Source organism: Neomonachus schauinslandi, chromosome 1, assembly GCF_002201575.2.
Source record: "Neomonachus schauinslandi chromosome 1, ASM220157v2, whole genome shotgun sequence".
Taxonomy (NCBI): Eukaryota; Metazoa; Chordata; class Mammalia; order Carnivora; family Phocidae; genus Neomonachus; species Neomonachus schauinslandi.
Genome location: NC_058403.1, coordinates 71,906,073 through 71,930,291, shown reverse-complemented (window position 1 = coordinate 71,930,291; position 24,219 = coordinate 71,906,073). Strand labels below are relative to the sequence as shown.

The window sequence follows — 24,219 nt, the reverse complement described above, 5'->3', positions numbered from 1 at the left end:
TGGGGAAGCCCTTGAACTCTGCCAGGGCTGTGACCTGGGTTCAAAGTCTGACCCTGTTACCTACAGGCTGTGTGGGCTCGGGCAGGTCACTCCTTCTCTCCAAGCCTTAATTTTCCCATGCACGATTGTAACCTCATCCCTTACAGTTAAAATCAGTACCTAACTGGATAATATATATGCTTACATTAGACAGCAAATACAATGCATTTAACACAATACCTGGCAAATAGTAAGTGTTGGATAAAAGGTAGCTATATTTGGATTTTATTCTTGGAGTGACTATATCAACGAAACCCGGACTCAAAGGGGAGCCACAGGATGGCATAAACAAGGATGGAACCAGGCAAACCTGGACATATGGTCGTCCTGCGTATCCCCACCATTCACTCTGCACTCCCAGAGCACAGGGACCCGGTCACCTTTATCTCAGGACCCTGCCGCCCCTGCCTCCCGCCCCAGGCCAGCACCACCCTGGCAGGGGGCCACGGGGGCTTCTCCTCCTATAGCAGAGTACCCGGATGGTGTATCCTGCTTGGAGCTGGGGACAGGCTCTGACCCTGGGAGGAGTGACTGCCCCTCTCCTGCCCCGCAGCTGGGACCGAGGCCAGAGTCCTCCCCCACCCCCACAGACCCCAGGAGACCTACCGTGAGGGGCTGAGAGGACACGCACAGGCCGCCCTGGCTCTTCCTGGGGAGCAGAAGTGTTTCTGGTGTGGTCTATGGTCAGTGTGAGCCCAGCAGCCCCAGCGCGGATCAAAGTTCCCGGCAGTGGTTCCTCCCCTCACGTGGACCAAGTGTTCCCGGAACGTCACCAGGGTCACAGGACAGCAGAGGAGAATCTGGGGCAAGGCCTCTGAAGATTAACAAAATGACCCTGAACTGTTCCATGGACAGATCCCCACTGAGGCCAAAATCCAGCAGAGATCACAGGCCTGGCACCTTTAGGGCCCCGGGGCATCCAGCAGGTCCTAGAAAGTTTCCAGTAGGCTGATCCAGGGATGAGGACCGCGGCCAGGAGTCCACTTACATCCCCTCCCGGTGAAAGGCCAGGCTGGTGCTGGGAGCCTGACAGGTGAACACCTGGCCACAGACACCTGCTGGGCTCTCAGTGCTGTGAGGAATTCTAAGAGGGCTGTGGGCTTGTTCCTTGGTTTATTGGTTTGTTTCATAAACTAACTTTCTAAACGCTTTCTGCGTTAAAAGGGGAGAAGATGGAAGGAGGTGAATTTTGGCCCAATATGGAGAGGCACAGTTTCACCATAGGGCTAGCCAAGGATGAAAGAAGTTGCTTTGGAAGAGTGGTTTTCCTAGGGTGCCTGGGTAGCTCAGTTGCTTAAGCATCTGCCTTCAGTTCAGGTCATGATCCCGGGGTCCCGGGATCGAGCCCCGTGAAGCCCCGTGCATCTGGCTCCCTGCTCAGCTCGCTCCCTGCTCCCTGTTTCTCCCTCTCTCTCTCCCTCTGCCCCTCCCCCTGCTTGTGCTCTCTCTCTCAAATAAATAAATAAAATCTTTAAAAAAAAATAGTGGTTCTCCTGTCTGGAGATGTTCATCCAGGGGCTACAGAATGAGGTAAAGAGTGTGTGTGTGTGCATAGGTGGGTATATATTTTAAAGGGTGCAGTGTGAAGGCATGACCTAGATAAGCAGTCTCAGGTCATTTTCAATGTCCAGAGGCTACCATTCAAAGTAGACTGATGGCTTTAAAACTCATTGCATGGTATTAATATCTATCTCACTCTTTTTCATGACTTAACTAATATTTCTTTGGCATATGAGTGGATTTCATCAGCTAAATCACAAAGTTCTGATAAAGTGTAGCAAGGAAACATTTTTCAATGGAGACATAGTACAAATCCACACTTTGGCAGAGGAACATGGCAGCATGTCAGAGGGAAGAAGGGCTGGGAAGAGAATGCGCCCCACCCCGCCCTCCACGGCACCCAGGCCGGCAGGGGCAGGATGGTATACTCACCAGGGGCTGAGGGAAGGGGGCACACCTCTGGAGGAGACCCACAGCCAGGCTAGGGGAACAGCCCCATCTGCGCTCTGAATGGTTTCTTAAGGCACTGACACCTCTAGAGAGAGACCTTGTCTGTTTGTCAGTGTCATAGTGAGCCAGAGAAATTGGGCATTCAATGGATCCGGGTTTGAATTCTGGCTCTTCAACTAACTAACCCGTCCTTACACAAATTATTTAATCTCTACAAGTCTTTGCCTCCCCATCTGTGGAATGGGTGTGGTAGAGGGCCGACCTTTGTGTGTGTGTGTGTGTGTGTGCATGCATGCACACATGAGCCCACACACACACGTGTGAAATAAAACTTCAGATAGGAGCAGGCTGGCAGAACTCTGGGCATATGTGGGCATGTGTGGAGGGGAGATTTGCATTAAGAACTCTAGGGACCGGGGCGCCTGGGTGGCTCAGTTGGTTAAGCAACTGCCTTCGGCTCGGGTCATGATCCTGGAGTCCTGGGATCGAGTCCCGCATCGGGCTCCCGGCTCGGCGGGGAGCCTGCTTCTCCCTCTGACCCTATCCCCTCTCATGCTGTTTCTCTCTCTCTCTCTCTCTCTCAAAGAAAGAAAGAAAGAACTCTAGGGACCTTCTGGGAAGTGGGATGAGGACCCTAAACCCTTTTCCCATTAGCCAAAACTCCTGGGACAAGCTTAGCCCTGGCAGAGAGGATCTACGAGCTAAAAGAGCCCAGGAAAATACAGTTTGAAGCTCCTCTCCTGGCACAGCAGTGGGATAAAGGAACCGCAGAGATCATCCCTCTCTCAAGCACTGAGCTGGCAGCTACGGCAGCCCCTGGGATCTGGAGACCTGAAAAAGTGCTGGGGACGCCTGGACACTTTGGAGGGAGTCGCCTTCACTCAGATGGGGTCTTCTGAGAGCCTGTGACACACCGAGCCCAGTGCGAGGCACACTAGGAATGCCGCAGTGTGCAGGAAGAGTCCGCCCACCTAAGACTGTGTGCGTACGCGTGTGTGCGTGCTCACATACAGGTCAAATGAATGCCTTTCTGGTGACATAGAAGAACCCCCAGTCTGGGAGTCTGGAGACCTGCTGCATTGCGAGCTCAGGCATTAATTACACGAGGAAATTCATTTCCTGCCTTGATCTCACTTTCTTCATCTATAAAGTGGGTTGAACCTATTCCTCAGGCTCCTTCCAGACCCAGTGGCCTAGAGATATCATTTGTTATTGCATTTATGTTCCCCACTCACTTTTCAAAGGCCTTTTCCCAGCTCAGAATCTGTTCTCCATGAGGGTCTGTCTGGCTCAGCCTCACATGCACGAACAAGAGTAGAATCAACAGGTGTGAGATTCCTTAGGCAAGACGTCCATCGAGCACACATGTGTCCTGTGTATACCGTTTATTGTTGATTCTGTACACCAAATTTGTTATAGGCAGCATCCAGCAAAGATGGACCCCCAACCCTGCCCACCAGGGCTCACACTCTATAAAACCCTGGGGGCCTAGAAATCTCTAAATGCATCACCAAGCACCTGGGACTATTTGCAATGATTCTCTAAGCGAGGCAAACATGATCTACTTTTGAAGGCATCATGAAGGCAATGGGTTGGTGAGAACGATCTCTCCTTAGGTGAAGGAGAGAGCATAGCTGGCAGAAGTTGGGCCTAGAGAAGCACCTGCCCCCTTCTCTGAACCACAGTGAGGGCTTCCTTCCCCAGCCCCCCGCCCACTGCCTCCCCAACAGCCTGGGTTCAGTTCTGACTGCGAGATCCGTGCGCTGCACTCTGTGAGTGGTTTGTAGCTAAAGGCTTGGACACAGCCAGTGTCTGGTTACCAACTCTAGTGATCTAGTTATCTCCCTAGCTGTCTACTCTCCATCAGCTTCCTGAGGGTGGAAACAGATTCCTGAAACTGCTCTTTTTCTTTAGTGGATGGGTGAGCTGAATGTTCCCTGTATTGACAAAGCTTTTGATCCACACAGTAGCAAGTGAGGTTCCAATGGCTAAGACTGTAGGAAGCAGAAGGAAAGTGACTCCCATTTTCTTTACGGATGAAAGCCCAGGACAGGCCATGACGTCTTGTACAAAGTGTGAAGAGAGAGGGGCACCTGGGTGTCTCAGTTGTTAAGCATCTGCCTTCGGCTCAGGTCATGATCCCAGGGTCCTGGGATCAAGCCCCACATCAGGCTCCCTGCTCCGCGGGAGGCCTGCTTCTCCCTCTCCCACTCCCCCTGCTTGTTTCCCTGTCTCGCTGTGTCTCTCTCTGTTTCAAATAAATAAAATCCTTAAAAAAAAAAAAAGTATGAAGAGAGAAAGAAAACCCATGGCCCACTGAATAATGTTGCAGAAGAAAGAGTGAGTTTAGACCCATTTCCAGGGCATAATGGTAGTACCCATGCACAGAGGTGCTGTCAGGCTTAAAAAGAAAATGCTTGTTCAGTGCTTTAAAGGGTATCTACACACAGTAAGCGTTTTTGAAAAACAGTGGTTCTAACTGGTTTTTATTCTCTTTTCTCCAACATTGACCCTTCACTCCAAATGGAGGCTGCTGGTACTGGCAAGGTGACCTAGGGGCCAGTGAGCAAACGGGGAAATTAAAGTGGACTCTGTACCCTACCTCAACTTGGGGGGACCAAGCAGCTCACTCCAGCCCTGGAAAGTGAGCAAATGCAATGTCTTGTTGGAAAGGAAACTCCATCCAGCTTTCCTGGTAGCTCCCTGGCCAGACAACATGGTTCAGAGAGGCCAAAAGGCCTGCCATGGAAGAGGAGGCCCAATGGCTCCATCCAATCCACTCTGATGGGAGAAAGGACCAGGCAAGCTCCGAGCATCATGTAAAGAGTTCACCAGCCCCACCCGGGGGTGCTCCTGCATGGAGACATCTGAGGACAGATGCCCTCGGGCCAACCTTTGGGCTGGGGAAACATGTTGCGATCCTGGGCTCGGGAGAAAGGACCTCCAATGTCATGGCCAATGCCAGGACTACCCAAGGGTTCTGGGTCCAGAAGGGCAGGACACACTGGGTGAAAAGGACTCCTTCCTCACCTCTCTGCCATCTCTGGCCCACTTGCACCCTTGCACAATGAGACATTGGAGCCTACTCATAAGGAGCACCTTGACGAATATAGTGCTAACCCATGCTTCCTATCTGGAGGAAAGCAAGCCTCGCTTCCCCCCATGGCCCCAGGATCATCAGGCAGGCCACCATCAATGGAATGATGCTCATGCCCCAAGCTCTGGGCTCACTTCCTTTTGAGCCCTGGCAGGTCTTGGTACACGTCCACCAGTTGCTACAAATCTTTGGTAAACCTTTTGGAGACCCAGATTTACCTCGGGGAGAAGATGTCTTTTGCCTTTGACAGGCCCCATCTTCCCCAGATTCTCTGGGACAGAGAAAAAAACTATACAGTGTACTAGTTCCTACACACATCCTTTCCTGGACCTGTTTTGTTGGGGACCTGTCAGCATCATGCCACTAAGGCCTGAGGCAATTTCTTATTTGTCTTGTGGGACAGAGAAAACTAGTAAGAGCCAGTCAGGATTTCCAAATCCTTACAGCACCAGCTGCAGCTCTTTCCTGGGCAGACACAGACAGCTGAAATTCTCCATTTCACTGTTTTTATTTCTGAACTGATAGACCAGTTGTCCAGACAAAGACATGAGTTGCCATGAGCACAATTTCTTTACCAGTGTGAATACGTGTGTAGCAGAAAGGTGCTGAAGGCAGGGATTTCTGTGGCTAGCACTCAAGGAGGACGATAACCCTGCACCAAACACTTAACTCTTATAAGCAGGCCACAGGCAGAAGGAACTCCAAAGAGCCCCCAGACCCAGGGTGACTTATCTGTGCACCCTGATGTTGCCTCCCATATGTGAGCATTCTGAATTTCAGTGTCTAGCTGACTGGAACGTTGATGGAGAATTTTACCACACTAGAAGGATTACCAGGTTCCATTACATTCAGCTGTTCAACTGGAGGATCTCATCTCCGAACTATTTTGCTTCCCCCAAATGGAAAGTGAAAATTAAAAACAGACAGAGGCAGAGCATGGCCATAAAAGGCCCAGGCGGAGGGGCCTCCGATGAGCAGGGGACAGCCTGCTGGCGGAGAAAGGTGTGTGCTTGCAGGGACCTCTGCTGTAGAGAGGCCTCTGACCTGGCCATTCTGGGAGCCTCGGGTGTGGGGATTTGATTACATCTCCGGAACGTACCCACGTCGTCTCCTCTACCCCTAACAGCTGGGCCTTGGCAAGGGTGGGCTGGCAGGGGTGGTGAGGGGCCATCCTGGCTCATGGGGTCCCATCTCCTCAAGCCTGTCTTCTCCAGTAAAAGCCCACGATGGAGGATACTAGTGATATCCTGTTTCTAGATCTGGATGCTGATTACATGGGTGTGAACTGTGAAGACCCATCAAACTCTACACAGTCACGCTCCCACATTTCTGTATGTGTTATACTTCAATAAAAAGTTAAAAGAGAAAAACCCTAGGGATGAACATAAGGACACCCCAGGTACCAGGGTGCTTTCTCCATCCAGTACTAGTAAGCTGATTTTCAAGGTTTTTAGGGGTCAGACATTCTATGTGACCTTATCCCTCAAAGGACCAACATTTTCAAAACAAAATTTGTGGTTCAGAAATCTCTACAAGGCCGACTTGTTGCACGGGTGCCGGTCTTCCTTTTCCAGATAACGATCCCATGAGAGATGCTGACAGTGGTTCTCTCTGCGGGAACCAAGGGGCATCTTGCACAGCGACCCAAAAACCAGGTGCTTGGCAGCTCCTAGGAAGCCAGCTGAGTGGGTGGAAGCCTTCTGTGAGGAGAGAACTCACCCTGCCTTCAGGAGCAGAAAATCAAGGGAGACCTTTCAAGGGGACAGGGGAGAGCATGCCACGGACGGGGGTGGAGCGAAGGAAGGGAAATCAACTTCCATCCTACTTGGGAGAGAAGCTGTCCCCGTGGAGAACTATCCCCACAAAGTGAGCCAGCGTGGTAACTGAGTCTACAGAGGCCAGCAGGGCCGCGGGTGCAGGGAGGCTTGTTGGAGGAGAGCTGGTAAGGCTGTGGAGAAGGGCTTTCTCGAATGAAGCCCAGGGATATGAATTAGAAACCCCACGGGGTTTTTGCCATGGCCGGTTGGATCTCCCTGGTGGTAAGAAGCCCTGCAAGAGCTGGTTCTCCTGTAGTTCTCTAGAGGAGAACCAGACAGGTCAGGAAAAGGTGGGGGTGCCTTTCTCTTGGGGACCAGTGAGAGGGAGTGGGGGATGGCTCTGTGGACCCAGGGGTGGAGGCACAATAATGAAACTCCCAGATCCTCCAGTGCTCCCACTCTTCCCCAGCCCTGCCTCCAGCCCGCCTCTTCAACACTCATTGGGTGCCTTCATCTGCATCAGGACCGCGTGGTTCCTCTTCTTGCCACAGCAACAGCAGATGCAGGCAACCAGGGAACAGGCCAGGGCAATAATGCCAATGACAATGGCGGCAATGGCCAGCCCACTCTGGGCCTGGGTCATGCCCCACGTGCTGTGGTCATCGGTGACCTCAATGGTGGTCAGATCGGTGTAGTCCCCCACAGGGCTGGTGAAGTCAGTAGTGGAAATGGAGGTGGTGTCAGGGTAGCTGGGTGTGTCCGGGTACTGTGGTGTTTCTAGGTAGCTGGGCATCACTGGGACCTGGACACTGGGGAGAGCAGCGTTGACGTTGATGATGATGAGGGACTGGCCTCGGACACTGGGTGGGCTGAAACATACCGGGAGAGCATCTGTCCCCAACCTGGGCTTGTTGAGCAGGAGCCAGTTGTGGAGTGGAAGGATGTCAGAGTCACACCTCCAGGGGTTGTCATAGAGCCTCAGCTCACACAGGTTCCCCAGGTGGTCAAAGATGCCCATGGGCAGGTTCTCCAGCTGGTTGTTCTGCAGCTGGATGGTCATGAGGCCATTGACATTGGCGAAGATATTCCCTGGGAGCTGTCTGAGGCGGTTGTTCTGCAAGGAGATGTTCTGCAGGCTGATCAACATGCGGAAGACGCTCCCGTCCAGCTCTTGCAGCGCGTTGGTGTGGAGGGACAGCTCCCGAAGCTCTGCCAGCCCATTGAAGGCATCTGGGGAGATGTAGTTGATCTGGTTACGACTGAGGATCAGGACCTGCAGCTGGCGGAGGTCACTGAAGACGTTGTCAGGTAGAGAAGTGATGTGGTTGTCATAGAGCCAAAGCTCACGCAGGTTGTGCATCGGCCCAAAGATACCCGGCGAGAGCTCCTTCAGGGAATTCCCAAAAAGCGTGAGACGGTTGAGCTGGGGCAGCTGCATGAAGATGCCAGGGGGCAACTGGGAGATGTGGTTGTTGGACAGATAGAGCTTCTGGAGGTTACGGTTGTTGTGGAAGAGGCCAGGGGAGAGCATACCGATCTGGTTCTGCTGTAGGGCCAGCTCCTGGAGGTTTCCACACCCATCAAAAGTGCCCATAGGGATTTCTGAGAGCCTGTTCTCATACAGCCGGAGGACCTGGAGGTTGCCCAGGTGCTGGAAGATCCTGGGCGAGAGGTGGGTGAGGCTATTCTTGCCTAGATTGAGCTTCGTGAGGCCCACCAGGTGGTCGAAGACACCGTCAGGGATGTATTCCAGGTGGTTGCCGTGCAGCTGCAGCTCTCTGAGGTTGCTGAACTGGGAGAAGTGTGCCGGCTGGATCTGCACCAGCTGGTTGCTAGACAGAAGGAGCGACTCGAGGTTGTTCAGGCCCTGGAAGAGGCCAATAGGCAGAACCTGAAGCTTGTTGTTGGCGAGGCTGAGGTAACGCAGTGAGCCTAGGTTTCGGAAGGCGCCGGGCATGATGTGGGACAGCTCATTCTTCTCAATCCTCAGGGCAATGAGGGCGGAGATGTTGAGGAATGGGGACTCGTTGAGTTCAGTGATGTGCGTGTTGAGGATCTGCAGGCTCATGGCATTCCAGGGCAGGGGAGTGGGCACCGCCACGATGCGCGCCCCGGTGCATTCCACCTGGGCGGCCCTAGAGCAGGTACACTCACTTGGGCAGCCATAGTAGGCCAGCCCCGCACTCCAGGCTTGGCAGCCCACCAGCAAAAAAAGATAATGTTTCAGTGGCATGGCCTCTGCAAAGGGAGAGAGCACACGTGATTCAGGGTTTTTATCTCACCGACACTGCGGTTATATTTAAGTCAACGTCTTTGGTGTTGAACACTGGCTTGCCTTTGAACTCCATCATCACATACCCCGACTTATGCTACCTATGACCTGGTCAGCCAGCCTCTTCCACCTTCTCCCCATGCCTTTGCCCAAGCAATTCCCCCCACCCAGAGTTCTCTTTGTCCTCATCTAAATCTTTCCCATACTTCCAAGTCCACCTCAAATGCAATCACCTCTAGGAAGCTTCCCCAGATACCGTGAGTCAGCATTAGTTGCCCTCCCATGCAGGTCGTCTTCCCAGCATCCACTATGGCCATGCCGGCTCCGTATGGCATTTGTTGTGTTCCTGTCTGTGTCCTTCTCTAGTCAATCAGCTTTTCAAGGGCAGGGATGTTCATCTTTCATCCCTATAGGTTTCTTAAGGCAGGAACAGTATCTTGTCTGGATACAAAACCCCCGGATCAGATACATCTGTGTATCCCCCATAGCACCTGAATTTGCCGGTTGAACATGATCTCCTCAGGAGGAACAGATAGGAAATGAGACCAAATACATGGGGCCTGAGCCTGGGAGAAGATGCTGAGAGCACGCACTTGGAGGTCAGCTGGGAAAGCAGTGGCAGCCAGCAAAGGTGGAACGCACTGCCCATCTGGCAGAAAAGGCTACAAGGCAAGCTCCGCTCTTCCCCCGCCTGGGCCATGCCCAGCACTGCCCTGCCCAGCCCCATCACCGTGACTGACAACCTGGCCCTTCCTGAACCCGTTCACGGGCACTTCATGGAGGCTTCATTCAAACCACCTTCCCAATGAAAGAAAATTATCTGTGCCACTTCCTGTCTCACTGGAAGGGGCTGTTGTGGCCCTTCTGGGTCCTAGTTCCAGTTTCCACAAAGAAACATTGAGTGACCTCGAGTAAGACCCAGAAAACTTAAGATGCCCTTCGAGCTCAAAGGTGGTAGGGCCAGATGCTCCCGCAGGCATGGTGCTGATCTGGGGATGGAGCCAAATTCACGAAAGGTTCAATGTTTGAGGTCAGGGGTGATGAGAATTATCTATCTACATAATTACAGATAATGTATACAATGTGGTGGGGACATGAGGTATGCACGGAGCCCTACCTACATGAATAGTTAAGAACCACTAGCTAGCTGTTTGACCTTGAAGGAAACTTGGAGCCTCCAAGCTCAGCTTCCTCATGTGTTAAGTTGGGATGATAACTTCTGCCGCCTCTCGAGGCCACTGAGCGGAGCAAACAGGAGAACGGATGTGAGGGTGTCCCACACAGTGCCGTTTAAATGTGTGCGAGGGTTCAAGTTCATCTGCAACACGGACTCTGTAGACTCTTGGAGGTAAGGAAGGCCTCAAAGTGTATTTTAATCTTGACATTCTTACTCCAGGGACTAAGGATTTCTGTGTGCAGAGCAGCATCTGTAACTTCCATCTGAGGTTCAAAGGAGTCTCTAACTTCCAAAGGGTTAAGAACTGCTGATCATACATTCCCACTATCTTGTGGGGATGAATGAAGCAGGGAAACTGAGGCTCAGAGCTTAAGGCCTGGAGCTCCAGATTCTTGGGTGAGTACTTTGAGTGTTAATGCAATGCCTCTCCTTTTAATAAGCAAAAATCCTGAGTCAGAAGAAGGAATTTCAAATGATGGCATATAGGGCATAATAAACCGGCTGGGTAGAGAAGGTATTTCTCTGGCCTCTCTTCCTGAACTCAGCATCCTAGGCCCGGCCCATAACTCAGAATAATCCAGGCTTCCCAGCCTGGCCTTAACTCAGTGCACTTTTTCCTGGCACCCCACCCCCCACCGATAAGCCTGCTCTGAGGACAGAACCCAAGTTCATCCCCACCTACCCAGACCTTGACTTTTTATTTATTCACAGCCACCCAAGCCCTGACCAGTTGTACTTTTGCATTAAGGACTTGAGTAAGTACATAAAATGATGGAGGAAAGAATGAATAATAACTTGGCCAACAGAGTCTAGATGCAGAGGCATGGGGCCAGATGAAGCTATGGACACATCTAGAAGGACGACCTCACGTAGACAAAAGTCCGGTTCAGAGTTTGAGAGTGGAAAATGAACAGCCTGAGCAGGGGGCACAGAAAAAGTGACTCAACACCCACCCCAGGAGAAAGACTTAGGGCTTCTTATTGCTAGTAACAGAGAAAGGAGACTGCCCAGAAAAATGACTGTGATCTTAGCTTCCACCAGTAGAAGCATGCAGTGTGGAACAAAGGAAGCGATGGTCTTCCTCTGCTCTGCCCTGATCAGGCCACACCTGTATTGCTGGGCCAGTCCCACCCTGAACTTGAAGAAGACTAATAGCAAACCAGTCCCTTGAAGGCCTGGTAGAGAAGGGTAAGGGGACCGTCAGGGGACCCAGAAACCAGAACATCTGAGCACCCATTGAAGGAACTGTGCATGGATAGCTAGAAGAAGAGCATCTGTGAAGGAAGCCACTAGCACTTTCCAAGGATACATGAAGGATTGCCCTGGGACTCACTGTGGCTCCAGAGGTCAAAAGTGGTGTGCCGAAGCTATGGGGCAGCATATTTCAGTTCACCACCGAAGAGAGCTTGTCTGAGTCAGAATGGACAACCCATGGAGGTAGTAAGCTCCCCATCACTGGAAGTGTCGAGCAAAGGCTGAGCAACTGTCTAAAAAAGAAGCTGGACAGAAGATGCCTACACCTCTAAAACTAATGATGTAATGTATGGGGATTAACATAAGAATTAAAAAAATTTAAATAAATAAATAAATAATTTTTTTAAAAAAATAAATAAAATATGTATACCTTTTGGGGAAAAAAAAAAAAAAGAAGATGCCTACACCTGCTGGATACTGACCTGGATGACGGCTGATGGCCTGTCTAGCCCCAAGACTTCGGGATTCTAAGGCTGAGTCCCAGAGCCAGGGTATGAGAGCCATCTACCGAGACGATCGTGCCTGTGCTCCCAGGGGTCTGTGTGGGTAGGTGGGGGGTGTTTGCCCATCCTCCTGGTACATGCATGTGTGAGAGACTTACCCCCTGGACTGACTTTCAAAAGGTGGAGCTCTGGGGCGCCTGGTGATGTACTAGCTAGTACATGTTTATCTTTAATGTCTACTCCTATGCCCAGCATGCTTCAAGATGGTGTTGTAGCCCAAATGTCAGAGACTAAATTAAGTGTCCATAACGTGGCAAGCCCAAGGCAGTCTCTGTCAAATTGCCCCATCTGTCAGTGAGGGTGTGGGCTGAGGTGCCCTCCGATGACCCACCCCGAGCCTTCTCTGCGTCTGCACTCCCCAGCTGGGGTGGGGGCATCAAGCCAGCCCCGGGAAGGGCTCAGAGCCAGGGGAGGGTGCCTCATGGCCTGGGAGAAAGAGCGAAAAGATAATCCCCTTATTGGAACAGAGCCACTGTTGTTTAAAATGGACCACACTCAGCTTGAGAAATATTGCAAGAATTTGCAGATTTTCCTTTTTATAAATCCTTATGTCTGCAGAGTCTACCCCAGCACCACATGCGGCGGTTTCCTGTTTTCCAGCACTTGTTAGTGCCACAAGGCACTCACCGCTCCAAAGGACCTCCAAAGAGCCCACCTCAAACGCAGCTGCAGAGCCCTCAGGGGAGGGAGGGCCCGCAGAAGCGGGGCTGGATGGCCAGCCGGGCCCTGGGATCTTGAGCAAGCGAGGCAGGCATACTCAGCAGCCCCTGGCCCTCAGCAGCCCGGCATATAGCAGCCTAATAGCCCACGCTGCCCAGGGCTGCTTGGCAGCTGTGACAAATGCCAGTTAAAGACCCACAAAGCTACCCTAATTATACTCTCCTCCCCCGGGGCGGCCGAACGCGTTCCCCGTCACTGCAGCAACTCAGTCCGGCCGCTGTCCTGGGAGGAGGGCCAGCCTGGGGTCTGTCGCTGGCCCAGGAATTCAGTGAGCCAAGCGGACAGACAGACAGCTCACCTGGACAGTCTGACGCGGTCCCTCCCCAGGAGTAGAAGCACTTGGCCCAGGCACCTTGGCTGTGAGACTCTTCAGCGAGAACTACCTGTCATTCATGACTGAACACATAATTAGCCTGGAAGCCCTGGGCTTGGTTGGTTGGTTGGCGGGTTGGCGCTTTTTTGGTTTATTACCATCATTCATATCCCCTAAACATGACGCTCCCTGGGAGGAGATGCCTTCTTATGTCCATGCCACGGAGCAAAGCTTCTGGAAAGAGCCTGGCAGACAGATGTGCTACTCTGGTCTTGACACTAAAGTGGAGGGTGAGTTTGGGTAAATTCTCCAGACCTTAATTTCCCCTCCTGTAAAGACGTCCAAAGGCCCTTGATAGCTCTGATATCTTCTGACCGGAGACAGAAAGGAAATCTGGCCTGAAGCCCCACCATTCTCTTCATCCTCCCTTCCACATAGGTCACCCCGGACGGCTGACAATGCCACCTGGCCTGGCCCTCCCTTCATGCCGAGCCCGGAGGAACTCAGACCCATTTACCTCGTTTCAAAGGCTTTCCAGGTAGGGCAAACCCACTTGTTAATCAGTGCATCTTCAAATAGCCAAGAGCCATTTCATGGGATTAGGGAGCGTCTGGTCCTGTCCCTGTCCGGTGCACCTGGGGAAACTGAGGCCCAGAGAGACGATCTCCCTCCCTGGCCTGTGCCCTCTCCCTAAACATGGCACCATCTGCAGTGACAGGTTGCCCCATCCAGCCGAGGGAGGTGTCAGGCTTGCAGTTGCTGATGGCTTCTGTACCACGCGCAGCAGCACCTCGGCTACTCCCTCCGGCCAGTATCCGCCTCCATCAAGCTGCTCATCAGTGCTTGATCCAACGGGTCCCAAGTCACCGATTGAGAGGCTCAGTGCATCCAGACGTGTGCCCATCTCACTAAACAGGGGGTATCCACCCTATACCCCAAATCAGTACATAAAAATCACCTAGAAGATCCTGGGACGCTTGTTTCATAGACCTGACCTCACAGCATTGCAGCCATGAGGATTAAGTGAGTGCTCCCTTCGAAGCACTTAGAGTCCTTCTTCGCACAATATGACTACCCAATAAATGTCAACGACAGGGGCGCCTGGGTGGCTCAGTTGGTTAAGCGACTGCCTTCGGCTCAGGTCATGATCCTGGAGTCCAGGGATCGAGTCCCGCATCGGGCTCCCTGCTCGGCAGGGAGTCTGCTTCTCCCTCTGACCCTCCCCCCTCTCATGTGCTCTCTCTCTCTCTCATTCTCTCTCTTTCAAATAAATAAATAAAATCTTTAAAAAGAAAAATGTCAACGACAATTCCTGTTCCTTCTGCTGTTGAGTAAAATCAGGATCTCCGGAGGCTCCACGCACAGAGATCCTGATTCCCAGGTCTGGGTGGGACCAGGACTCTGCACTGTTTAACAAATTCCCCAAGTGACTCTGATGTAGGTGCCTATGGTCTGCACTCAGAAGCACCCCTGGGAGTCTAGCCCAGCATAAACACATGCTCCTGACCTGTGTCATTTACTGCCAAGAATGGAGAGCCTAAACTCAGGATCAGGGAGGCTGAACGTCGAGCCACGATCTCGGCTAGCTCATGTGAGCTCAGTTTCACCTGAGTGGCCTGGAAGAGTCGAAGGAAGGAACAGAAGGGGTTGCCAGAAGAGGTTAATCCCGTAATCTCAACACACAGCCCCTTCAGGGATTTACCCGAATTAGGAATGCTCTACCCCAAACACAATGCATCCTGGAGCCCCAAGGGAAGACTGGCCACACGGCCACACCGTCATTCCCCACCCAGCTCAGTTGCTGACCCCATCTCTCCTGGACCTTCAAAGCCAACATATTGTTCATTTGTTTAAAAAAGAAAATGAGTAAGAAAAAGCAAGTCCTTTCCAGCCCCAGGGTTTGGGGAGGTAGGGCTTCCTGCAGAGGCCAGAGCAGGGCTGTAATTAGCTTGGCAAAAGCAGCAGGAGATAGGGACAAACTTGCCAGCAGAGCTGGGAGAGGCTCCCACTCAGGGCTTGAATGAAAGAAGCTACAGCTCTCTCCTCGGGCTGACACCTAGGGGACCCCAAATAGAAATGCATGAACCTCTCCACAAAGCATCTTGGAGACATTTTCTAAATCCTGTGTCCCCAAAGCCCGAGAAGCCATGAAACCAGAAGCCACAGTCGTTCCTTCGTGGTCAGGATTCTGGGAAGGAGTTTGCCTTGTGTAATCACAGCCTTGGGAGTGTTTGCTGGCAGGACCGAGTTGGGACGAATTGGGACTGAGCTTCTCCCCCATCTCTCCCTATTTCTCCACATCTGGATCTACTCCCACCTGCAGCCCCCACCCCCTCCAGTTACAGAGCAAGCCCCACCGAGCGTCCACCAGCCCTGGGGGAGCCTGGGGTGCCCCAAATTTCCGCGGGGCGTGTTCAGAACGCTCCCCCCGGCCCCGACCTCGCTCACAGGCTTGTCTCCTCACGGCCGAGGCCGCCCGCTGACTCAAGACCACAGGCAAATGGGACTGTCTGGCCCCGAATGTACCCCAGATGTCCAATCAGTGCAGAATGAAAGATGTGACAGCCGTTAGAGGAGTTCTAAATTCTGGAGGCAATGGATGGGGGTGGAATCCCAGATAATCCCAGGGAAGCCGGAAATGATAGATGGGCATCCAGCACCTTCAGCCTGAGGGACATCTTCTCCAAGAGCACGGCAGCCTGCCCTGAGGTAACACATTTGGCCCTGGCTTGCTCACACTCTGGCACAGGTGGGAAAGCTCTAGCAAAGTTCTGGTTTTCCACAGCTGGTTCCTGGGCCTTGCCCCTGCCTCCACCTTTGAGCAGAGATGCCCGTAAAGCTACCAGAGTCACAATTTTAAATGCACCCCACCCTCATCACAAATCCATCTGCGGCCCTGAGCCCCGGCTCAGAACCGACAGCCCTGGCCACACCGGACACTTCCGGCTGGCGAGAGGGCAAAGCTGCCCGAATGGGGTCGCCTAAGCCACACACAAATTTAGAACCCGAAACAACTCTTGAGTCCACAGCTGAGGTCCAAACTGGAAATCCCAACCAGGCAGGGCACGTCGGCTGAATTCACTCTTGCAGCAACTCTTAAGTCCGCAAAAGAGGACAGATCTGTGTTCTGGGAACCCCTCCATGGGTCCTGGACAGACCCACACGCAGGGCTGGCCACCTGTGGCCACCACAGTGAGCGCTAGCAAAAGGAGGGGTCAAAGAACCTGAATCTTTGAACAAGAGAAACTCTTCCCCCAGTGGAGCTAGTTCCCGAAAGAGGTAACCTCGAGGGGTCACTGGTGTGCTAACTTAGTCAACTTTCAGGGCAACTTGCCCCCTGCAGAACGTCTGGACAGCACCCCCAGATTGACCTCATGGGGCAGGGGGCTGGTCAGGGAGCCAGCCGCCGAGGGGGTGGGGGGCTGGTGGCCCCAGGCTGGGTGGGCGGTGGGAGGCCCGGCCCGGCACCCCTCCAGCGCCGCTCCACTTGGCCCCCTCCTGAGAGCATCCCGGTCCCCACCAGCCCTGGGCAGCGGGGTCCGCGGGCAGCGGGGTGGAGGGGCGAGCCAGCGCTGGCGGGCCGACGGGAGGCAGGGAGGGAGGAGGCAGAGGCCGGCCTCCCCACTTACCAGTAGCTGGGCGCCCGCCCGCCGTGGACCAGAGGGAGCGCGAGAGCTGGACGCGGCCGGCTCACGGCTGCAGCATGAGTACGGCGGGCCGGCGCTCGCCGTATTTAACCGGGGCGGGCATGAGTCAGCGCCAGGGGCCGAGCCGGCGCGGCGGCGGGAGGGGCGGCCGGGCGGGGGGCCACAGCTTGCCCCGCTCGCATGCCCGGCTGCTCTTCCGCCGCGGGGTTTTCCAACGACACATTTTCCCTTTCCCCCTTTCCCCCTTTCCTCCAGTGCAGTCCCAAAGGCGCTGCGCTGGCCATCTCGGCTCTAGGAAAGCGCCGTGGCTTGTGGAAAAGCATGGACTCTTTCCTTTTTCGTTCAAACTTTTTATTGGGATGTAATTGCCGGAAAATTGACAACAATGATACAAGGAAGGCTCTTGTTTGCCTAACCCAATTTACCTATTGTTAACATTTTGGCAAAAAGCACTTATTTTAAGTTCCAAAGAAAGATAAAGTTACCCGCCACCCCGCCCCCAGCAAGTTCTGCGTAAAAACAATGTTTCAATTCCCTCCGACATGGTCCTCTGTTCCCTCGCCTCCCCCTCCCACAGGTGGATGCAGTCATGGGGCGTATTTAAGAATGAGAGGCTCCCGGTGTCCTTCACCTCTGCATTGGAGCCCACTCCCTGCCGCCCTAGTGGGGGACAAGAAACCATTTCTGTTCTTGGTATCACCAAGGGGCCCTGGGGAAGAAGAGGAAGAAGTGGTAGTTGGTGGGGTGAGGAGGCTGCCAAACCCCAGCTTGTCCTCTAAGAGGCAGCCTCAGTAAGGCAAGAGCTGCACTGGGCTGAGCCACCTGCCCTTCCCTGGCTCAGTTTACCCTCTCAGCCAAGTGGGGAGAGTGATATTTACACACCATGCTTCATGGAATGCTAAGAGCTTTAATTAATGTTTGCACTGTGCTTTGAGATCTGCGATGAAAGGCAGACATAAAAGTGCGTAGTGTTATTACTGAAATAGTCACTTGGGTGGCTTGCAGTGGTCAAGCCCTACCGCCTGAATCATGGCACATTCTTCCTCATAGGAGGCACCATGATACAGAGCCAGCAACAAAATGCACCCAGTCCATTAAGTGACATGATCCCAAGAGGGGCAAGCACTGCTTGGAGGGGTCTCCACACAATGCCCAGCCCCAGCTCTTCAACCACCAGCCTCCCTTCCAAATAATATTCTAAGTGGAGCACTCCCTCCCTCTTACTACCCTGGCATCTCTGCATCTGCACAATGGGGGTGTCAATTGCCTTTCCATAGAACCTGCTCAAATAAGAATACCACACACACCCCCTTTACCTTCTTTCCTTCCTTCCTGATTCTAACATTCAGCCACTCTGCACTGGGAGTTGTGGACAGCAGATATGAATCATACTTTCTTTGGCCCATGAGGAGCTGATACTCAGGGTGGAGAGAGGAAGAATGGACATTTATGAAGCACCTGCTGTGAATCAGAGAGCCCACAATCACCTTGTTACATCTATACAGTATTCTATCTACACCAAGTTTCTCAACCTCACCACTATTGATACTTGGGGCCAGAGGATTCTTGGTTGTGGGGAGCTGTCCTAGGTACAGGCATTCCTTGAAGATAACGCGGGTTCAGTTTCAGACCACCACAATAAAGCAAGTCTCACAATAAAGCCAGGCAAATGAATTTTTTTTTTGTCTCCCAGTGCATATAAAAGTTGTGTTTACACTATACTGTAGTCTATTAAGTGTGCAATAGCATTATGCCTAAAACAGTGTACAGACCTTAATTAAAAATACTTTATTGCTAAAAAATACTAACCATCATCCGAGCTCTCAGCAAGTCACGATCTTTTTGCTGGTGGAAGGTCTAGCTTCGGGGTGTTGGTGGCTGTTGACTGATGAGGTGGTGGCCGCTGCAGGTTGGGGCTGGCTGTGGCAATTTCTTCAAATAAAGCAACAATGAAGTCTGCCGCATTGATTGACTCTTCCTTTTAGGGACAATTCCTCTGCAGCATGCAGTGCTGTTTGATAGCATTTTACCAACAGCAGAACTTCGTTCAAAATTGGAGCCAATTCTCTCAAACCCTGCCTCTGCTTTATCAACTAAGTTTATGTCATATTCTGAATCCTTTGTTGTCCTTTCAACAATCCTCACAGCATCTGCACCAGGAGTCGTTTCCATCTCAAGAAACAACTCTCTGTGCTCATCCATAAGAAGCAACTCCTCATCCATTCAAGTTTTATGAGGAGATTGCAGCAATTCAGCCACATCTTCAGGCTCCACTTCTAATTCTAGTTCTCTTGCTGTTTCCCCCACATCTGCACCTACTTCCTCCCCTGGAGTCTTGGACCCTCAAAGTCATCCATGAGGGTTGGAATCAACTTCTTCCAAACTCCTGTGAATGTGGAATCACGAATGTTATTAATAGCACCTAGAATGGTGAATCCGTTCCAGAAGGTTTTCAATTTACTTTGCCTGGGGGTACCTGGCTGGCTCAGTCAGTAGAGCACGTGTCTCTTAATCTCAAGGTCATGAGTTCAAGCCCCACATTGGGCATGGAGCCTACTTAAAAAATTTTCTTTCTACTTTGCCCAGAGCCATCAGAGGAATTACTATCTATAGCAGCTATAGCCTTATGAAATATATTCCTTAAATAATAAGACTTGAAAGTAGAAATGACTCTTTGATCCATGAGCTGTGGAATGGATGTTATGCTAGCAGGCAGGAAAACCTCATTGTCCATCCCCATCAGAGCTCTTGGGGGACCAGGTCCTTTGTCAGTGATCAGTAATATTTTTAAAGGAATCATTTTTTCTGAGCAGTAGGTCTCAACAGTGGGCTTAAAATATTCAGTAAACATGTTGTAAATGGATGGGCTGTCATCCAGGTGTTGTTATTCCATTTATAGAGCACTGGCAGAGCAGATTTAGCATAATTCTTAAAGGTCCTAGGATTTCAGAATGGTAAATGAGCATTGGCTTCAACTTCAGGTCACCAGGTGCCTTAGCTCCTACCAAGATAGTCAGCCTGTCCTTGGAACCTTTGAAGCCAGGCACTGGCTTCTCCTCTCTAGCTATGAATTTCCTAGATGCCATCTTCTTCCAACAGAAGGTGGTTTTGTCTACATTGAAAGTCTGTTATTTAGTATAGCCACATTTATTAATTACCTGAGCTAGATCTTCTGGAGGACTTGCTGCAGCTTCTCCATCAGCACCTGCTGTTTCCCCTTAAACTTTTATGTTACAGAGATGGCTTCTTTCCTTAAACCTCATGAACTCACCTCTGCTAGCTTCCAACTTTTCTTCTGCAGCTTCCTCACCTCTCTCAGCCTTCATAAAATTAAAGAGAGTTAGGGCCTTGCTGTGGATTAGGCTTTGGTTTGAGGGAGTGTTGTGTCTGGTTTGACCTTCTATCCTGAGCACTAACACTTACTCGGTATCAGTGGTAAGGCTGCTTCACTGTCTTATTCATGTGTTCACTGGAGTAGCGCTTTTTATTTCCTTCAAGAACTCTTCCTTTGCATTCACAACTTGGCTAACTTTGGTTACAAAGTACCAACGTTTGGTACAAGAGGCCTAGCTTTTGGCTTGTCTTAGCTTTTGACATGCCTTCCTCATGAAGCTTAATCATTTCTAGCTTTTGATTTAGAGAGACATGTAACTCTTCCTTTCACTTGGACACTTAGAGGCATTGTGGAGGCTATTAGTTGACCTAATTTCAATATTGCTGTGCCAGGGAATAGGGAGGACCCAGGAGAGGGAGAGAGACGGGGGAATAGCTGGTCAGTGGAGCATTCAGGACACTTAATGGATCAAGACCATTGATCTATTGTCTTATATGGGTGTGGTTTGTGGCGCGCCAAAGCGCTCCACAGCAGGTAATTGCTTTGGAGAGCCACAAACGCCACAGCGACAGCGATGTTACCATAGTAACATCAAAGATCACTGATTACAGATCTCCTTAACAAATGTAATCATAATGAAAAAATTTGAAATATTGTGAGAATTACCAAAACGTGACACAGAGACATGACGTGAGCAAATGCTGTTGGGAAGATGGTGCCGATAGACTTGCTCAACACAGGGTTGCCATAAACCTTCAATTTGTAAGAAATGCAGTATCTGTGAAGTAAAAGTAAAAGTAAAGCAAAGTGCAAAAAAGTGACGTGTGCCTGTATTGTAGGATGCTTAAAGCATCCCTGGACTCTACCCACTAGATACCACTGGCATCTCTCCCAAGTTGTGACAACCAAAAATGTCTCTACAAGTTGTGAACACACACACACACACACACACACATACACAGTTGAGAACTACTGATCTACCAATAATCCTGTGAGTGGGAGTAATTGCCCCCATTTTACAAATAGGAAAACTAAGGCCCAGAGCAGTTAACTAATTTCCTCAAGATCACATGCTAGGTGACAGAAACAAAATTCAAACCCTGGACTGTGGGTTGTGTGCTCTTCCCAGCACTGTGTGCTCATACGCACCTAACTGCTACAGATAGAAGTGTGGCTGTGTTCAAATTGTGTAGAGTAGGGATTTTGAGAAGTCCACGGGAGTGAAGTCCTCAGAATAAGGTGGATAAATGTGGGTGCATTTGAAGGGATGGGGCTTGAGTTTCATGCAGAAGGTGGCCTTAAATGATGAGCAGGATCTGGAAGGGTGGGGGCAGTGAGTTAAGGAAAATCATCGAATCAGACCAAAGAGAGAAGGTTTTCCACCAACACTGAGTTTGGCAGGAGCCCAGGGGGTGGGGCAGGTCTCTCTGGAGAGAGCTGGGATGCCTCCCTGAGGGGCGTGATGTCCCTTGCCGGCAATAGGGAGACACTGAGGGTTTGGAGGAGAGTAGAGGCACAGTCAGAGCCACAGCACAGGAAGCACAGTGTGGCAGGAGTTTCAGGTTTCATGTTGGACCCTTGGCTGTCCACAAGGCATCCGATTCTCAAAGCACTCCTCCCATCCTCTTTGGTCTTCATGACGGGACATGGGCTTCAATACAGCCACCCAGTCCATGCAGGAAGGACCAGTTCCCCAGCGACAGAACCTCTGAGCTTTAGCTCTCTGAGGCCCCCTCTTTCATAGGGAAGCACACTCTCTGCTACAGAGAAAACAAGATGGTCCCAGTAAGTCCCCAGAAGTGAGATCTGTTGGTGAAAGTAAAAGCTTGATTCACCAACCACAGGCCCTGTAAACTTCATGGCTCACTGTCCAGCCCCCCTGGGAGAACCAGAAGGGCCAGGTTGCCCCCGGGCTTCAGAGAAGTCCAGTCTTTCTCACCTATGCATGTTTCTTGAGTTTAGTTAATAAGCATAGAGTCCAGGGAATTGGAGGTCATGTAATCCCTCCCCGGCACCCTTGAGAGACAGAGTTGTGGCCCTGCTTGATTCACTTCAGGGATGGGGAAGCCAGGATCACACAGTGAAATCCCCTGGGTAGATTGGCAGGATAAAGAAGATGGGCTGCTAAGGATGTGGGTGGTCTCACGCACTGCTGATGGGAATATAAACTGGTAGAGCAATAACTATCAAAATTCAAAATGTGTAAACCCATTCACCAGGGTCTGTGCCACATACACAGACATGATTGTGTGTGTGCACAAAGCTATATGCCCAAGAATCCTCGGTGCAGCATTGTTTGTAACAACAGATTGTTGTAAACAATACAAATATCCGTCCATAAGACAATAATTCCCATGCATCATGAAAACCCATACCAAGTAGCCAATTTTAAAAGATGGGTTACATTGGTGCAGTTGGTTGAGCGTCTGACTCTTTGTTTCAGCTCAGGTCATGGTCTCAGGGTCATGAGATTGAGCCCTGTGTGGGGCTCCATGCTCAGCGCTGAGTCTGCTTAAGAATCTCTCTCCCTCTCCATCTGCCTCTCCCCATCTCTAAAATAAATAAATAAATCTTTTTAAAAAAAGATGGAATACAGCTTTTCCTGAAGAAGAAAAATATACCTGATGTATCAAGCAGTTATATATGTATACATGTGTGTGTGTGTGTGTGTGTGTGTGTGTGTATGATTGCCCTTACTGGTTTTAGGGGGAAAACATACATGTATAACTCCTCAGTTTTATTTCAACATATGGGAAACGTAGTAAGGAAAACAATCTCACCATTTGTCCATCATGATCACACAAAACACGAGAAGATGGTACAAAACATCCATTTTCCAACTGAATGGCTCACGGGGTCAGCCTCAGATGAGCACCCCAGGCTCCTGTCCCAGCCTGTGCCCCCACCACTCTCCTTCCCCAGGTCACTCTGCTCTGCTCCCACCCCCTGCTCCCCATGCAGTGGCCCGGCTCTGTGGGAGGCAGGGAAACCACGAAGTCTCCACGTGGTTCCCAGCTCTTTCCCAAGGCTCTGGCTGTTCTCTGAGGGAGGAATTTTAGGTTGTTCCTCAGAGCAGTGACTCTCAAAGACCAACCGATAGCCATCCCTTTCACTCATGTGGACAGCCTCTCATAACAGGACCAAGAAAATTGGTCACCATCCAAGTCTCTGTCAATTTGCTCAGTTTTATTGAAAAATGTCCAGAACACAGATGAGGAGGAACAAGAAAGAACAGTGTAGGTGAGAGAAAATTTCACCCGGTTATATCTCTGTTATGTACGTGTGTGTTTCTATTTAAACACATGTATGCATACACACACGTGTGTATGCAGACACATGCATATATATGATCTCTGTAGCTATGTATAAATGCTTAGGAAAGGGACAGAAGGGCACGCTCAGATCTGCTGCAGTGTGGGGGGAAGGGAACAGTGATGAATGCGGATTTTTTATCACTGTGTGTTGGCTTATGTTCCATTTAAATAAAAATGCATTCCTGAGCTGCATCTCGTGGATCATTAAAACAACTATTTTCACAGACAAAAAAAACAGAGTTCTACTCTTTCAAACATGTTTTTTTATTACACTGAGACCTGCCTCCCTGGAACCTCCACCCTCCGGTTCTCTTCCCCTCTTCACACCCCAGTATACCTCCCCTCTCCCGGGGCCCATCGCCTCAGATGTTTGGGACCCACAAACAGGCTCACTCCCTTCCATCTGCCCCTTTAGACACACCACACACAGTCCCTTCCCTCAACCGTCCTGGTTGCTCCCCATGGGGCCCCGCATTCACTCTGCAAATGGAGCATTCAGTAAGTGGCAGGCCCTGGGTGAGGTGCCAGGAAACAGAAGTGAATTCGTCCTGAGAGGCACTCAAATACATGAATAGTCTTATTCAAGTATAAGGCATATGTGGGATGGGGCCACACAAGGGAACCACCCAGACTTCCTGGGCCATGAGAGGAAGGCTTCCCCAAGAAGGTGGCCCTGGGATGAAGCCTGGGAGAATGAATGGGCGTTCAGCCTCTGAGAAGAACAAATAGCATTTGCAAAGATTCGAAGGCACAAAAGACCATGGCACCTTCAGCATGTGGCAAATTGTTCAAGATAACTGGAGAGCAGGGTGCGAATGAGGGCTTAGGAGAAACACCATCCT

General features: G+C 51.1%; 1 protein-coding gene across 1 annotated transcript; it reads right to left on the bottom strand.

Moving 5' to 3' along the window:
* Positions 1–7,222: 7,222 nt before the first annotated feature.
* On the bottom strand, positions 7,223–16,754 carry LRRC15 (leucine rich repeat containing 15). Its single transcript, XM_021692610.1, has 2 exons — positions 16,712–16,754; positions 7,223–9,081 (listed from the first exon to the last, which is right to left on the bottom strand). The coding sequence occupies exon 2, from the start codon at positions 9,074–9,076 to the stop codon at positions 7,334–7,336; it is 1,743 nt and encodes a 580-aa protein (XP_021548285.1). The 5' UTR covers positions 9,077–9,081; positions 16,712–16,754; the 3' UTR covers positions 7,223–7,333.
* Positions 16,755–24,219: the final 7,465 nt, after the last annotated feature.